The sequence below is a fragment of the Ylistrum balloti genome, unplaced genomic scaffold (genome assembly GCF_031769215.1).
Source record: "Ylistrum balloti isolate Yb309-2 unplaced genomic scaffold, AGI_CSIRO_Ybal_v1 Utg370230, whole genome shotgun sequence".
Taxonomy (NCBI): domain Eukaryota; kingdom Metazoa; phylum Mollusca; class Bivalvia; order Pectinida; family Pectinidae; genus Ylistrum; species Ylistrum balloti.
The window spans coordinates 1,724,631-1,743,556 of NW_026782190.1; the positions used below are offsets into that span (position 1 = coordinate 1,724,631).

General features: G+C 36.2%; 1 protein-coding gene across 1 annotated transcript; it reads right to left on the bottom strand.

Annotated features, from left to right (window-relative positions):
* Positions 1-440: 440 nt before the first annotated feature.
* LOC132552011 (uncharacterized) lies at positions 441-9,594 on the bottom strand. The gene is made up of 5 exons (XM_060216155.1): positions 9,547-9,594; positions 9,297-9,348; positions 7,619-7,803; positions 3,288-3,492; positions 441-1,609 (listed from the first exon to the last, which is right to left on the bottom strand). The coding sequence occupies exons 1-5, from the start codon at positions 9,592-9,594 to the stop codon at positions 441-443; spliced, it is 1,659 nt and encodes a 552-aa protein (XP_060072138.1).
* Between the last annotated feature and the right edge of the window lie 9,332 nt (positions 9,595-18,926).

Genomic DNA, 18,926 nt, shown 5'->3' on the forward strand with positions numbered 1-18,926 from the left:
ATATTGTACTACAAAAGCTAAATACAAGGCTACATTATATGTTTATATAAACATATTTAGCACCTCTGCAAATAAACCAGCGTGTTGCTAGGGGGTTAGTGTTTGTGTACAAGGAATAGCCCAGTATATATTACTGTGTCGTATTCGAATACATATGAAGTAGAACAATGATTCTAACTAAATTAAGAAATTTATCTGTTGCAAGCTGCAGATGGTTCGTTATTTCAAGCATGATTTAAGATGAAGATAATTGATTAAATATTTGTAGAAAATACAACAGGAAAGGTATATCTTAGTTGTAATTGATACGTGTATTATTACTTATTGATTCTAACTCTAATATGGTTTAAATTCTTTATCTGGATACCGTTAAACTTTCTTCTGATCCTGGTAGGCTTTCAAGACGAAATGATATACTTGACAATGTATTATTCCGTCGTCTATGGCAGGGGGTACTGTCGGAATATGAGGTTATTGTACTCCAACACGGACTTGGCAGACTCGAAATATACAGAGGATCCAGCATACCAAATACCGTACTTCCCTTGCATGTCAAAGATATCCCAAGTTATTCCTGACGCTATGTCCTCAACAGAAAACTGTGGAAAGTAATCCCATACATTGGTATTCAGAATATTAACAACTTCTGCATTTTCCCTCTGACGAATATGGTCGACTAACTCCTTCTCCAGATCTTCTTTCTCCGGCAATGATTTTGAGAATTGATAATATACGGATGTTTGCTCGAACCTTCCATCAGGAGCCCCAGGAACCAATCCGTCAGTGTAGTTTGTTCCTACGTTGAATTCAAGGCTGTTATAGGAATCCCTCTTTACCCAAACCTTTCCATCGACCTTTCCCTGAATATTATCGGCGAAGTAGCTTTGCGGTGTCAAACCTCTATTTGTCCCGTATGTGGTGTCTACTAGCGTTGTTGCGTAGTAATAATGGTTCATTCTCTTGAAAAGATTCATCTCCTCGTCGTTGAAGTCGATGATATCTAAATCTGAAAGCAGTTTCATTTCCGGTGTCAATACAAGGAAGTCAAAAGACTCTTCCTTTCTAAAGCCAGTCCGGTCATCATATTGTATCTCGAACGCCGGACGACGCTTGCCACCCTTGCGGCGATCCTCTTTCTTCCGCCGATTTATCCTTCTTACTGGAGATGAATATCGGACATTGATATTTTCCTGGTCTACTATTTCCTTCCATACCGTTTGATAACCTCTACTTAATAGATTGATTGGTGAGACATTTCCTGTAGTAGGTCTTTTAAAAAGACCATTGAGAAATTTCGGAGTCACCCATGTCACACCATACAAAGCTGGAACTTCGTCTATGTGCCCATAGCCTTGAGCTGTGTGTATCTGCAGAAAAAGGTTTGCTAGTTCATCTGCATCGTTCTCTTTCAGAAATTCTAAAAATGTCATGTTCAGTTTTTTTAAGTTATCGACGGATGGACGTGGCATCAATTCCCCCACGTAATCTCCGAACAGCGTGTGATGTACTTCGTTATAGTTTTCAACCGCGCGATTGAATATCTGTGGTATCTGTTGCGGCGGGTTTTGGATTAAAGAACTCAGTGTAAACTGAAATGACTCCAGTGTGCCTGTAATGACAAAGAAAGTATTACCATGTCAGTATTACGAGAACAATATAAAAGCAGCGGTTTATTCAACGAAAGAAACATTCGCTTTTAGACATTTGGAAACAAATTACGATATATCACTAAGTGCATTCTTTTATCTGGCATTGATTTACGCGATATTCCTTTAAATTTATACAATACTGATATGTTATTTAATGACTCAAAGTAAGAGAATACCTACTAGTGAACAACTGTAATTGTTTTTCTGTGGCAATTGGACGTGATTATGAGTGCGTAGTCAAGGGGAAGGTGTCTAATAATACAACTAGGTGGCATGCAGGGGTTCTTTACTTGACGCTGTACGCGTCAAACAAGAGTTCGGGGTTTCGATTTGCTCAGTGTTCAAAAAACTTTACAAAATCGTTGCATCTTTTGGTGGTAAACATACCAGGATATAAATTTTGAAAAAAGTACAATTTGCCAGTCAGATGGCACGAGTGGTTTTGGCGAATTGGTTTTGTTTCATAATGTCTATAAAAATGTTCAGACTTATCACAGATCTTCGAGTAATAATCTCGTGTAGTGTTTCACCAAAGTTTTGGTATGAAAATATTACTGTACAAAAGGGGACAAACTTGTAACAACAATTTGAAAAACGGATTTTTTATATTGCTATTTACGAAGATAACAGAAAGAATGTTTGGTTTTGCTGGGGAAAAAACTATGTTATGTATGGAACGTTCTACCCGTTGAGCTCCTATATCTTCTGTAAGGTATTACATCCTATGATTGAACATTTCAGAACACTGAAAATTGGTCTCATTTACTAGACTCGGAGATCTTACCATACCCTGACTGATAACTTGATACTCTCACAATGCTTGGGTTCTATACCAACAAGGAGAAATCCATGCAGTACTAGGGAGGTTCCCAAGCTTCCTATAGTTTCAGATAATGAGCATATAAACTTTTTTTGTACTTAGACATATCGGGATAATATTTTCGTTTGATCAGGATAGGCGCGTAAAATTTTAAGTGGTGGATCACTGCTCTTGAAGTGGAACGGTTCAACATTGTTACATACATCGATCGATGATGAACTAGTGACGGATTTTGTCACATAGCAGGGAATGAACAGTTTGCGTGAACCACAAGACTTACCAGTGTTTCTGAGATTAAAGCCCCGTGCAAGGCAATGGATTCATACACAGTAGCTAGTTTTCTTCGTGAAGCAATATAGTAAGCTGGTCATGAGAACCAAAGATATTCTGCCAAGTGATTCCCCCGACTGGCTGTACGTGTGTTTTAGCTCATGGCTATAACGGGTTAAATTTGTTTACTATTCGAACAACTTATCGGATTTACAACAAAAAACGTTGATTGGTCCTATCTGTACCCAAGATGAAATCTTGAGAAATGAAAGAACCATATCTAAGGCTTAATATGTTAAAACCCTGTGATGACTTCCTTTTATTAACAAAAAGAATATTTGGTGCAAAGTTGAAAGACAAGTAAACTATATGAAAAGAAATCTTTCAGGAAAAAAAATACAGGATAGTAATTTTTATTCAAATGTGTAAGCACAGACCCACGTTAAAAATGATGCTGTACTTAACTAAATTTGTTCAAAACATTTAATATCGAGTAAATGATACAGGCCCGTTTTCATCTTGTTAAATAAAAAACCTATGATAATTACCTTGACCTAGCCATATTGTAGGACTAGGTAACGGGCGAAGATTTCCGGCATTGTAAGTTTCAAGGAGGTCATACAGTTCCGTGTAGTCTGGCTGGGTATAGCAGGTCCCCATTTCATGAACGACATCGCGGTACAAAAGGGTTTTCGATTTTCCGCCTACTTCTTCTTCCTTCTCAAACACTGTAACATCAGTGAAATTATTCCGCTGAAAAAAGAATTGTTAAAATAATGCATTAACAAAACGTTTGTTTTATTTCTGACGTCGAAGTTTCTGTGAAGCCTACTATAAAATTGTGCAGATACACTGACTTTCGTGAAACTTCTTATCAATAACTTTGTCGTGTCTCATCTTTGATGATAGATGGTTTTAAATGACTCTATTTTCTAAGCTGTGTAAAGTTAATGTGTCTTTAGTGTAACTGAGAAAAAACTACCAATCAATTGACTTTTTTATTTGACAGAACGTTAGCTTTTCAACGGCCTGTTCCCAATTTCACGATTTTCGTTCAAGAGTAAAAAACACAGAAATTCACGGGATGCAGACTGATGAAGATTATGAGGGCGTTCTAGGGTCTAGTTTCGGATTGCGCCATTTCTGATTTCGATTGGCTAAGATTTTTATGGTGGATGTCGTATGGACCAGAAGACGCTTTCCCTTCTAGAGCACCTGGTTTCATTCTTCATGTAATTTTTCAGGAATATTTGTTAATCTGATTTTTGTCATATTTTTTGACATACTATCAACATTTATGTTGCTTTTCAGTAATTTACTGTTGAAATACACTACCATTCAGTCCTTCCATCATTCAGTATAGGTCTATTACTCACTGATATAGGTCATGTATATCGCTTCCGACGTCGTAGTGACGTTTTCGGTCATATCTTTTCGTTACGTCATATGATAGTAATATGGAACAACATTAGCACCGACAACAAGTAACACAAAGTGTTTTGCATCCCAAACTAAATACGTGACGTCACCAATATAAACATTTGTTACAATATATATGGTTTGCACGAATATGTTAATGAGCTAAGTTTGAGGGAGCAGCATAACATAACAAGCAATGTCGGTTTTTTTTTTACTCTTGTCATAGGCAGACATATGTAGGAATCAGTGTAGCAGGGAATCCCTTACAATATTTGCTCGATGTAATGTTCATTCATGTCTTATACTTAAAGACCAATTATCGTATCCATTGTTGTGATGTATACTTGTAGTGTGCTTGTAGCTCGTTAGGTTTGTAGTGTGTAAGATTGATAACGACAAAGGATAATGATGTATGTATAAAATTATGTAAATTTATATCTCACATATTGAAGTTTTGGGCAAATGTTTAAGAAGTAGCATTTTTACTATGCCACTCTGTTTGTAAATTTGATAAAAAAAAAAAAATGCTGTTTAAATTACATACATTTGTTTATCTTATATATATTTGGTGAAATGAAGTTTTTGATAAACACCTAAACTACAAAACATTAAAATGTTTAACATCTCATTTTAATTGTACAACTATTTATTGTATACCATGCTAACTCTGACTATGCCATGTTTTTATATGGACATCCTCATATGTCATGTATGAATGATCTGAGGTTCAATAAAAGAATTTTATATTCGGTTCCGAATATGATTAAGAGTGGCATAAACCATAAGGAATCTCCGAAATATTAGGTGTTAGACATTGCTGGTGTTTGTTCAGTCCACGAGATTTGACGAGAGCTGCGTGTCACGTTTTGTTTAATCGAATACAGCACAGTTCCGAATATGATTAAGAGTGGCATATACCATAAGATTAAGAGTGGCATATACCATAGATTAAGAGTGGCATATACCTTAAAATTAAGAGTGGCATATACCATAAGATTAAGAGTGGCATATACCATAGATTAAGAGTGGCATATACCTTAAAATTAAGAGTGGCATATACCATATGATTAAAAGTTGCATACACCTTAAAATTAAGTGGCATTAAAATTAAGTGGCATATACCATAAGATTAAGAGTGGCATATACCATAGATTAAGAGTGGCATATACCTTAAAATTAAGAGTGGCATATACCATAAGATTAAGAGTGGCATATACCATAGATTAAGAGTGGCATATACCTTAAAATTAAGAGTGGCATATACCATAAGATTAAGAGTGGCATATACCATAGATTAAGAGTGGCATATACCTTAAAATTAAGAGTGGCATATACCATATGATTAAAAGTTGCATACACCTTAAAATTAAGTGGCATACACCTTAAAATTAAGTGGCATATACCATAAGATTAAGAGTGGCATATACCATAGATTAAGAGTGGCATATACCATAGATTAAGAGTGGCATATACCTTAAAATTAAGAGTGGCATATACCATAAGATTAAGAGTGGCATATACCATAGATTAAGAGTGGCATATACCTTAAAATTAAGAGTGGCATATACCATAAGATTAAGAGTGGCATATACCATAGATTAAGAGTGGCGTATACCTTAAAATTAAGAGTGGCATATACCATATGATTAAAAGTTGCATACACCTTAAAATTAAGTGGCATATACCTTAAGATTAAGTGGCATATACCATATGATTAAGAGTGGCATATACCATAAAATTAAGAGTGGCATATACCTTAAGATTAAGTGGCATATACCATAAGATTAAGAGTGGCATATACCATAAAATTAAGAGTGGCATATACCATATGATTAAGAGTGGCATAGTTCAGTGTTACTAGATCCACCCCATACCTCACTATCTCTGGGTCACTCTCTCTGGACCCATGATTGCGACAAGAAAGTTCGGTGTTAGAATTTGCAGTGGCTGGTCTGTACATACGGTACGAAGACGTTTTCCCGCGCAAATACGAAACTCATGCGGTGTTGTTAAAGACAATTAATTCCCACTATACTGACGAAACGCGGGGATATCTCATTCCTTTGAGCTTTGGTTTTCTTTTAGGTATCAAAATGTACGTAACTTAAAGAATAAGATACGAACTTAATTCTTTCATTGTATCTAAAGTCTTTCTGTCAGAATTGAAACTGGAAACACACGGTACCGGAACATAGCGTTGATCGTTCAACGGAAGATGGATGTCTTATAAAACTGAATCCCATATGTTGTCTCCAAAAGCCCATCTCAGAAACGGGCACTTGAGATTTGAACCCACAAATCTGATAAGTAAAACGACTTTAATCAAAATGCTTACTATACACTAGTTGCTTTGCTTACATTATTAGCTTATAAAAAATAACCCAGGTTAGATGAAAATAGTAGTTCTACCGTATGTAACATTAAATTTGTATTAATAGGTGCTATTCACGTGTGTCCCTTTTGTACAATGTTTAGTCATCCGTGGTTTGTTGTAACTTGCAGACCATGTTTTAATTCGTTTTACCGACACGGTTCAGAAAATACACAAGTTCTTAGCTCCGAAATATTAGGTGTTAGACATTGCTGGTGATTGTTCAGTCCACGAGATTTGACGAGAGCTGCATGTCACGTTTTGTTTAATCGAATACAGCACGGTTCCGAATATAAACATATATTTGGCATTGAATTACGGGGCTAAAGCCTTTCCCCATCTAGATTTTAACATTTCTTTTGATCACCTTTAATTGTCCTAATAGCCACCCGAACTTCAAACATTTAGACTCTTTGTATCCCATATCTTACATGAACATTACATTTGTGAACATTCAACGCCCTGTTAGCTTTCAATTTATGTGAATTTGTGTAAGATAAATACTACAGGGGATTATATTTTAATTATAAGCATGTCCTTAAAGTACGTTTTCTTTGATATAGTGTTAACTGGAGACATCCCCCTCCATTCCATTAGTTCAAAGAATGTGCAACTTTAGAAATATAGTTTTGCTTTTCAGAACCTTAGGTTTTATATTAAAATACATGTATATTACTTTACATTGCTATGCCCCAGCGAACCTGAATAAGGTAGATAGGGATTGATTCAATCTTTACACAAATGGACCTTATACTGGCGTATATATATAAGTGAATTAGGTTATTTTCACACTGGAAAATTTACATGTATATTGATAAACACGGAGGTTTGTCTGCACTTTTTGCCGACTTTAATAGAGTTGGATAATTGATGTTGGTCCTAGTAATACCTTCTGTTGATATTTTTAAACACATCCACACAGACGCGATATGAACACCGGTTACAATAACACATCTTCATCATCGCTGGTCTATAAAAATAGTAACAGATTTTTAACATCAGGTATACTTTAATCATTCAATGTTTATCAAGAAGATCCGGAGTAAAATTAATGATATATTCACCTAATGTCAGACGAAAAAGCCGTACCTTGAGTTTCAAAGCCATGTGTACACCAGCCGGCCCCGCCCCCACAATAGCGATCTTGGCATGGATATCTTCAGGTCCTTTAATGTAGGGAAAGCCTGATGGTGATAACTCATCTTCTTCTTTTGAAGATGAATCATGATGCTTTCTTTTTTCGTGAAGACTTTTTATATCTTGTTCCAATTCGCCTATAAATGAAATGTCTAAACGTATAAATATGATGCGAAAGGATTACTATTCAACCCGCATCAAATGCGCATCAATGGCACTAGTTTCGAATGTATATCATACCAAAGTAGTGGGTTATCGGAAGACAGCAGCACACATTTCGCTACAGATTAAAACCTACACATTTGAATGGATATTGAACGACGCAGGATGACCCTCTATATTTCCGAAGACGACAAAAATACCACAACGTCATGATGGTTTACGTAGCACTAAATGGTGAAAGCACAACAAACAATATAGTTAACTAGCTTCTGATACAATTACAGCACAACAGTTAACTAACTACTGACACCATTACAACACAACAGGTAACTAACTACTGACACCATTACAACACAACAGGTAACTAACTACTGACACCATTACAACACAACAGGTAACTAACTACTGACACCATTACAACACAACAGGTAACTAACTACTGACACCATTACAACACAACAGGTAACTAACTACTGACACCATTACAACACAACAGGTAACTAACTACTGACACCATTACAACAACACAGGTAACTAACTACTGACACCATTACAACAACACAGGTAACTAACTACTGACACCATTACAACACAACAGGTAACTAACTACTGACACCATTACAACAACACAGGTAACTAACTACTGACACCATTACAACAACACAGGTAACTAACTACTGACACCATTACAACAACACAGTTAACTAACTACTGACACCATTACAGCACCACAGTTAACCAACTACTGACACCATTACAACAACACAGTTAACCAACTACTGACACCATTACAACAACACAGTTAACCAACTACTGACACCATTACAACAACACAGTTAACCAACTACTGACACCATTACAACAACACAGTTAACCAACTACTGACACCATTACAACAACACAGTTAACTAACTACTGACACCATTACAACAACACAGGTAACTAACTACTGACACCATTACAACAACACAGGTAACTAACTACTGACACCATTACAACAACACAGTTAACTAACTACTGACACCATTACATTACAATAGTCCACTAACTACTGACACCATTACAGCACCACAGTTAACCAACTACTGACACCATTACAACAACACAGTTAACCAACTACTGACACCATTACAACAACACAGTTAACCAACTACTGACACCATTACAACAACACAGTTAACCAACTACTGACACCATTACAACAACACAGTTAACTAACTACTGACACCATTACATTACAATAGTCAACTAACTACTGACACCATTACAACAACACAGTTAACCAACTACTGACACCATTACAACAACACAGTTAACCAACTACTGACACCATTACAACACAACAGGTAACTAACTAATGACACCATTACAACGCACAACATTTAACATTCCAGTGCTGTTATGATGTTACTTAATTTTTAATTGTTATTAATTGATATTAACCAGGAAAATTGACATGTAGACTTACGTTCCAACTTCTCTAAGAATTCATCGTCCAAAGTTGGCTTCCCGCTTATCGCCTAGAAAAAGTAGAAAACGTTTTAGATATACGAGAAATGGGTGAAGACACCATGTACACCTGATCTGTTACTTGCCTTTGATGGAGAATTATACAGCAATAAAGTATTCGCGATTTATTTATGTTAACAACATCCAGACATGGTAAAAAATATCATATTGCATGATCGACCAAGAAAATTCATTGCCCATCTACATACCTGAAAACACCCAATCAGAACCAACAGAAGGACAACTGGAGTCCCCATTATGTCCTTGTGTGTCTCGTGTTGAGGAGAGGAATAAACACGATTGACTAGCGTTCCTATTAAATATCAACAAGTCGTGATAGGATTTCGATCAAGGGAGGGGCTTGTTCACTCAATTGAAACATAACCATATTTGATGTCCAGTGCCAAAAAAAGCAGATAAGAATAGATAAATGTATATCTTATAACTACAATTCAAGTCTGTATTACCCTTTTAATAACATCCATGTTCTAGGACCAAAAATATATTTTGAACTTATAGAAACAGGTCTAGGTACAGGAGTGTTTTCCTGGTCAATGATTAGGCTAACCATCCAACTCCGTAGTTATTGGGATATGTTAAATTGTTCGTCCGTCCATCCATTCGTCTTTAAACAAGATTGTGTTCGGCTATGCATTCTTTTTTCGGCGAACTACTTTTAGTCTTCCTACGTAAAGCCGCGACTGAGTCCTTTTTGGTAGAAGTTAATTCTGCTGAGTGTACACAGGTCGACGTTTGTAATCTACTCATTTTAAATGTCGCCTGAGGAATCGTACTGAAACTTGCCTAAAATGCTCTTGATGAATTGTTGTTATTTTACGGGTCGGTCCGACACCCAATATGGTCGTTATTTTGGAAAAACAAACTTTAAAATTCTGCTAAGGTCTCACTCCAGACTCTATAGGTGTTTCCTTAATTATCTTAAAATATTATATTACAATTTATGTACTTAAAATTTGTATTTTTTAAAGAATGAAAAAACCCAGAACCTCCTATGATATTGACACAATCTTAAGCCAAGGTGAAATTAAAAAAAAAATATGGCAAGATATAAACAAAAGAAAGATTTACACAGAGACTCCTGGAAAAGTACAAGGTGGTTACGACCTGGTGTTCGGGAGTAGTGAGCGTCTTCTGCTTCGCAAACGACACACATCATGTTAATATTGTTCATCCAAGTACGAAATGTCACGTTCTCAAATAAGGACAAGGTATACAACATCGGAACCAACAGACAAACTAACGAGCATCAAACACATTCAGCTTAGTATCACACAACGGAACCAACAGACAAACTAACGGGCATCAAACACATTCAGCTTAGTATCACACAAAGAAATAAAATATTTAACAATGAAATCACTACGGCGGCCGTAAAACTATTCCATATTTTCCATCAACCAGCAACATTTGAAACCCTGTGTTACAAGTTTGTCCGTCAGTTGAAGACTTCTTGCACGAAAATCACGATAATAGGGACAGAACCATAAAGATTTTGGATGTAGGGAAATTGCTATTAAGAAATGGAAAATTATCTGTAGGGAAATCGAAATGATCACGTTTATCATAACGCTTGGCGGTGTGCTGTCAATATTGGATACAAATACAGAGGTCAAGGGTCATACCTGTAATAACATAAATAGATTAAATTGTATGCCTCTCCTCGACCTTGTCACGCATCCCTACATCATATTTAAAAGATATATATCAATCACGCTATTGAACGCGAGAGGAATATTTTATCTACTAATAAATGTAGGTATATTTAGGGATAATGGATTTAAAAGTCATTGCAAGTCAGGCTTTTAAAAGTGAAATGTCAAAAGGACAACTGCGATCATACGTTAAAAGATCACACCACAATCTTGAATATTACACTCATGTTTGCTGGGAAAATCGATCGTATCATTAAAACCTTTTAGTATATTTTTATTTATTTTTCGTGGCATTTTTTATCATTCGAATTTACTGTTACTTTTGAATTTTGTAAAATTGTAATACGCACACTTTTGTCGGACCTTCATACATGATGTGGGTGTATTTACAACAGTACGAACTTTAACAAATAAAATATAAAATCACGTTTGAAATAAACATTTACGTGTTACAAACTAAATTGTCTGGATGATGTTAATTCTATTAATAATTTAACAAATTAATTCTATACTAGGATACCAAAGAGGTCTTCAAAAGAGAAATGTACCTTCATTAGCCCGAATTTGATCTAAGAAAGCTTTCCATCAAGTATAGATTGTGCAAACATGATCTTGAAATAGCCAACTGTGGAATAAAAAAACATTCCCAGAATGCCAAGATTATGTACAGACCGTAATTCATTGGATAATGCCTTTCTGTTTTCATGTTCATCGATAATCGCTAAGATCAAAGTTCTATCTCCAAGTGAACCATTGTACCCCTACTTAAAGTGGTCACACAACCTTAAGAAACATCATGTTGTCATCCAATATAAAACTCTTACCTCAGATCTGTTTATTGAACTATTGATGTCTACCAATTACGTACGATAAAAGCATTTATCACTGTTTTGCGTGGATAAAGCCCTAAATATACTCTCGCATTTAGAAATGACCTTCTTTAAAAACCATGATTCACTATGTACCCTCGTATGAAGGTAAATTATCGGATGGTCGTTTTATATAGCACCGGGTCAATAATATACCGATGTTAAGAAAAATTCTTAAGGACTAATGCATTCATGTGAACACCATAAATAACCTTTCCTACTATTAAAAACTGAAATATTGTTTGTTATTAAAGAAGCGGCACGAGGAAAGAAACAACTTAGTGAAAGTCGTGTCATTTCAAAAAAAATAATTATATAGTCGTGGTTATAATGTCTTCTATCACCACATGTAGTGATCGTTATAATGTCTTTTATCACCACATGTAATGATCGTTTTAATGTCTTCTATCACCACATGTAATGATCGTTATAATGTCTCCTATCACCACATGTAGTGATCGTTATAATGTCTTTTATCACCACATGTAATGATCGTTTTAATGTCTTCTATCACCACATGTAATGATCGTTTTAATGTCTTCTATCACCACATGTAGTGATCGTTATAATGTCTCCTATCACCACATGTAGTGATCGTTATAATGTCTTTTATCACCACATGTAATGATCGTTTTAATGTCTTCTATCACCACATGTAGTGATCGTTATAATGTCTCCTATCACCACATGTAGTGATCGTTATAATGTCTCCTATCACCACATGTAGTGATCGTTATAATGTCTTCTATCACCACATGTAGTGATCGTTATAATGTCTTCTATCACCACATGTAGTGATCGTTATAATGTCTTCTATCACCACATGTAGTGATCGTTATAATGTCTCCTATCACCACATGTAGTGATCGTTATAATGTCTCCTATCACCACAAGTAGTGATCGTTATAATGTCTCCTATCACCACAAGTAGTGATCGTTATAATGTCTCCTATCACCACATGTAGTGATCGTTATAATGTCTCCTATCACCACATGTAGTGATCGTTATAATGTCTCCTATCACCACATGTAGTGATCGTTATAATGTCTTCTATCACCACATGTAGTGATCGTTATAATGTCTTCTATCACCACATGTAGTGATCGTTATAATGTCTTCTATCACCACATGTAGTGATCGTTATAATGTCTTCTATCACCACATGTAGTGATCGTTATAATGTCTTCTATCACCACATGTAGTGATCGTTATAATGTCTCCTATCACCACATGTAGTGATCGTTATAATGTCTCCTATCACCACATGTAGTGATCGTTATAATGTCTCCTATCACCACATGTAGTGATCGTTATAATGTCTCCTATCACCACATGTAGTGATCGTTATAATGTCTCCTATCACCACATGTAATGATCGTTATAATGTCTCCTATCACCACATGTAGTGATCGTTATAATGTCTCCTATCACCACATGTCGTTGATCGTTATAATGTGATCCTATCACCACATGTAGTGATCGTTATAATGTCTCACCACATGTAGTGATCGTTATAATGTCTCCTATCACCACATGTAGTGATCGTTATAATGTCTCCTATCACCACATGTAGTGATCGTTTTAATGTCTCCTATCACCACATGTAGTGATCGTTATAACGTCTTTTATCACCACATGTAGTGATCGTTATAATGTCTCCTATCACCACATGTAGTGATCGTTATAATGTCTTCTATCACCACATGTAGTGATCGTTATAATGTCTCCTATCACCACATGTAGTGATCGTTATAATGTCTCCTATCACCACATGTAGTGATCGTTATAATGTCTCCTATCACCACATGTAGTGATCGTTATAACGTCTTTTATCACCACATGTAGTGATCGTTATAATGTCTTCTATCACCACATGTAGTGATCGTTTAGTGATCGTTATAATGTATAATGTCTCCTATCACCACATGTAGTGATCGTTATAATGTCTCTATCACCACTATCACCACATGTAGTGATCGTTATAATGTCTCCTATCACCACATGTAGTGATAATGTTATGTAGTGATCGTTATAATGTCTCCTATCACCACATGTAGTGATCGTTATAATGTCTCCTATCACCACATGTAGTGATCGTTATAATGTCTCCTATCACCACATGTAGTGATCGTTATAATGTCTCCTATCACCACATGTAGTGATCGTTATAATGTCTCCTATCACCACATGTAGTGATCGTTATAATGTCTCCTATATGTAGTGATCGTTATAATGTTCCTATCACCACATCGTAATGTCTTCTATCACCACATGTAGTGATCGTTATAATGTCTTCTATCACCACATGTAGTGATCGTTATAATGTCTTCTATCACCACAAGTAGTGATCGTTATAACGTCTTTTATCACCACATGTAGTGATCGTTATAATGTCTTCTATCACCACATGTAGTGATCGTTATAATGTCTCCTATCGTCGTTATAATGTCTCCTATCACCACATGTAGTGATCGTTATAATGTCTTTTATCACCACATGTAGTGATCGTTATAATGTCTCCTATCACCACATGTAGTGATCGTTATAATGTCTTTTATCACCACATGTAGTGATCGTTATAATGTCTCCTATCACCACATGTAGTGATCGTTATAATGTCTCCTATCACCACATGTAGTGATCGTTATAATGTCTCCTATCACCACATGTAGTGATCGTTATAATGTCTTCTATCACCACATGTAGTGATCGTTATAATGTCTCCTATCACCACATGTAGTGATCGTTATAACCTATCACCACATGTAGTGATCGTTATAATGTCTCCTATCACCACATGTAGTGATCGTTATAATGTCGTTATAACATGTAGTGATCGTTATAAGTGTAACCACTATCACACACACATGTAGTGATCGTTATAATGTCTCCTATCACCACATGTAGTGATCGTTGTCACCACATGTAGTGATCGTTATAATGTCTTTATCACCACATAGTGATCGTTATAATTCTATCACCACATGTATCGTGATCGTTGATAATGTCTCACCACATGTAGTGATCGTTATAATGTCTCCTATCACCACATGTAGTGATCGTTATAATGTCTCCTATCACCACATGTAGTGATCGTTATAATGTCTCCTATCACCACATGTAGTGATCGTTATAATGTCTCCTATCACCACATGTAGTGATCGTTATAATGTCTCCTATCACCACATGTAGTGATCGTTATAATGTCTCCTATCACCACATGTAGTGATCGTTATAATGTCTCCTATCACCACATGTAGTGATCGTTATAATGTCTCCTATCACCACATGTAGTGATCGTTATAATGTCTCCTATCACCACATGTAGTGATCGTTATAATGTCTCCTATCACCACATGTAATGATCGTTATAATGTCTCCTATCACCACATGTAGTGATCGTTATAATGTCTCCTATCACCACATGTAGTGATCGTTATAATGTCTCCTATCACCACATGTAGTGATCGTTATAATGTCTCCTATCACCACATGTAGTGATCGTTTTAATGTTATAATGTCGTTATAATGTTCCTATCACCACATGTAGTGATCGTTATAATGTCTCCTATCACCACATGTAGTGATCGTTATAATGTCTCCTATCACCACATGTAGTGATCGTTTTAATGTCTCCTATCACCACATGTAGTGATCGTTATAACGTCTTTTATCACCACATGTAGTGATCGTTATAACGTCTTTTATCACCACATGTAGTGATCGTTATAATGTCTTCTATCACCACATGTAGTGATCGTTATAATGTCTCCTATCACCACATGTAGTGATCGTTATAATGTCTTCTATCACCACATGTAGTGATCGTTATAATGTCTTTCCTATCACCACATGTAGTGATCGTTATAATGTCTCCTATCACCACATGTAGTGATCGTTATAATGTCTCCTATCACCACAAGTAGTGATCGTTATAATGTCTTCTATCACCACAAGTAATCGTCGTTATAATGTCTCCTATCACCACATGTAGTGATCGTTATAATGTCTCCTATCACCACATGTAGTGATCGTTATAATGTCTCCTATCACCACATGTAGTGATCGTTATAATGTCTCCTATCACCACATGTAGTGATCGTTATAATGTCTCCTATCACCACATGTAGTGATCGTTATAATGTCTCCTATCACCACATGTAGTGATCGTTATAATGTCTCCTATCACCACATGTAGTGATCGTTATAATGTCTCCTATCACCACATGTAGTGATCGTTATAATGTCTTCTATCACCACATGTAGTGATCGTTATAATGTCTCCTATCACCACATGTAATGATCGTCACCACATGTAGTGATCGTTATAACTTCATCCTATCACCACATGTAGTGATCGTTATAATGTCTTCTATCACCACATGTAGTGATCGTTATAATGTCTCCTATCACCACATGTAGTGATCGTTATAATGTCTTCTATCACCACATGTAGTGATCGTTATAATGTCTCCTATCACCATCGTTTTAATGTCTCCTATCACCACATGTAGTGATCGTTATAATGTCTCCTATCACCACATGTAGTGATCGTTATAACGTCTTTTATCACCACAAGTAGTGATCGTTATACTGTCTCCTATCACCACATGTAGTGATCGTTTTAATGTCTTCTATCACCACATGTAATGATCGTTATAATGTCTCCTATCACCACATGTAGTGATCGTCGTATCACCACATGTAATGATCGTTATAATGTCTCCTATCACCACATGTAGTGATCGTTATAATGTCTCCTATCACCACAAGTAGTGATCGTTATAATGTCTCCTATCACCACATGTAGTGATCGTTATAATGTCTTCTATCACCACATGTAGTGATCGTTTTAATGTCTCCTATCACCACATGTAGTGATCGTTATAACTTCTTTTATCACCACATGTAGTGATCCAACATGTAGTGATCGTTATAATGTCTCCTATCACCACATGTAGTGATCGTTATACTGTCTCCTATCACCACATGTAGTGATCGTTATAATGTCTCCTATCACCACATGTAGTGATCGTTATAATGTCTCCTATCACCACATGTAGTGATCGTTATAATGTCTCCTATCACCACATGTAGTGATCGTTATAGTGATCGTTATAATGTCTCCTATCACCACAAGTAGTGATCGTTATAATGTCTCCTATCACCACATGTAGTGATCGTTATAATGTCTCCTATCACCACATGTAGTGATCGTTATAATGTCTTCTATCACCACAAGTAGTGATCGTTATAATGTCTCCTATCACCACATGTAGTGATCGTTATAATGTCTCCTATCACCACATGTAGTGATCGTTATAATGTCTTCTATCACCACATGTAGTGATCGTTATAATGTCTCCTATCACCACATGTAGTGATCGTTATAATGTCTCCTATCACCACATGTAGTGATCGTTATAATGTCTCCTATCACCACATGTAGTGATCGTTATAATGTCTCCTATCACCACATGTAGTGATCGTTATAATGTCTTCTATCACCACATGTAGTGATCGTTATAATGTCTTCTATCACCACATGTAGTGATCGTTATAACTTCTTTTATCACCACATGTAGTGATCGTTATAATGTCTTCTATCACCACATGTAGTGATCGTTATAATTTCTTTTATCACCACATGTAGTGATCGTTATAATGTCTCCTATCACCACATGTAATGTCTTCTATCACCACATGTAGTGATCGTTATAATGTCTTCTATCACCACATGTAGTGATCGTTATAATGTCTCCTATCACCACATGTAGTGATCGTTATAATGTCTCCTATCACCACATGTAGTGATCGTTATAATGTCTCCTATCACCACATGTAGTGATCGTTATAATGTCTTCTATCACCACAAGTAGTGATCGTTATAATGTCTCCTATCACCACATGTAGTGATCGTTATAATGTCTCCTATCACCACATGTAGTGATCGTTATAATGTCTCCTATCACCACAAGTAGTGATCGTTATAATGTCTCCTATCACCACATGTAGTGATCGTTATAATGTCTCCTATCACCACATGTGTAGTGATCGTTATAATGTCTCCTATCACCACATGTAGTGATCGTTATAACGTCATTTATCACCACATGTAGTGATCGTTATAATGTCTTCTATCACCACATGTGATAGTGATCGTTATAACAAGTAGTGATCGTCTCCTATGTAGTGATCGTGATCGTTCTATCACCACATGTAGTGATGTATAATGTCTCCTATCACCACATGTAGTGATCGTTATAATGTCTCCTATCACCACATGTAGTGATCGTTATAATGTCTCCTATCACCACAAGTAGTGATCGTTATAATGTCTCCTATCACCACATGTAGTGATCGTTATAATGTCTCCTATCACCACATGTAGTGATCGTTATAATGTCTCCTATCACCACATGTAGTGATCGTTCTATCACCACATGTAGTGATCGTTATAATGTCTCCTATCACCACATGTAGTGATCGTTATAATGTCTTCTATCACCACATGTAGTGATCGTTATAATGTCTTCTATCACCACAAGTAGTGATCGTTATAATGTCTTCTATCACCACAAGTAGTGATCGTTATACTGTCTCCTATCACCACATGTAATCGTCGCTATAATGTAATCGTCGCTATAATGTCTTCTATCACCACATGTAGTGATCGTTATAATAACATGCACAGATAGGGAATTCCAAAGATTTACAGCCGAAGGAAGAAAAGAGTCTTTGTATAGCTTTGTTCTTCATGCAACTGGACGGAAGTTCGCTGCGTCTCTAGTGTTATGGTTATGCAGGTCGGATTGACGAGGTGGAAGGAGGTCATGAAGGAATGACGGCGATAAACCGTGAATTATATTACTATGTTTGCGTCTGGTGGAAAGACTAACCCAACCAGTTTCTTTATAAAGTATATTTATACTTGTAAGCTTGGTTCCTCCAGTTATGATTCTAGCCGCTTCTAGTTGAATACTTTCTATTGCATTTGACTGGGTTGTCGTTATATTATCCCAGACGATATTGGCGTATTCTAGAAC

Coding starts and splice junctions, on each gene's coding strand:
- LOC132552011 (XM_060216155.1), bottom strand. CDS start 9,594: ATGGGGACTCCAGTTGTCCTTCTGTTGGTTCTGATTGGGTGTTTTCAG. Junction 7,804..9,296: donor ATTCTTAGAGAAGTTGGAAC/GTAAGTCTACAT, acceptor TTTCATTTATAG/GCGAATTGGAACAAGATATA. Junction 1,610..3,287: donor TACAATATGGCTAGGTCAAG/GTAATTATCATA, acceptor TTGTCATTACAG/GCACACTGGAGTCATTTCAG.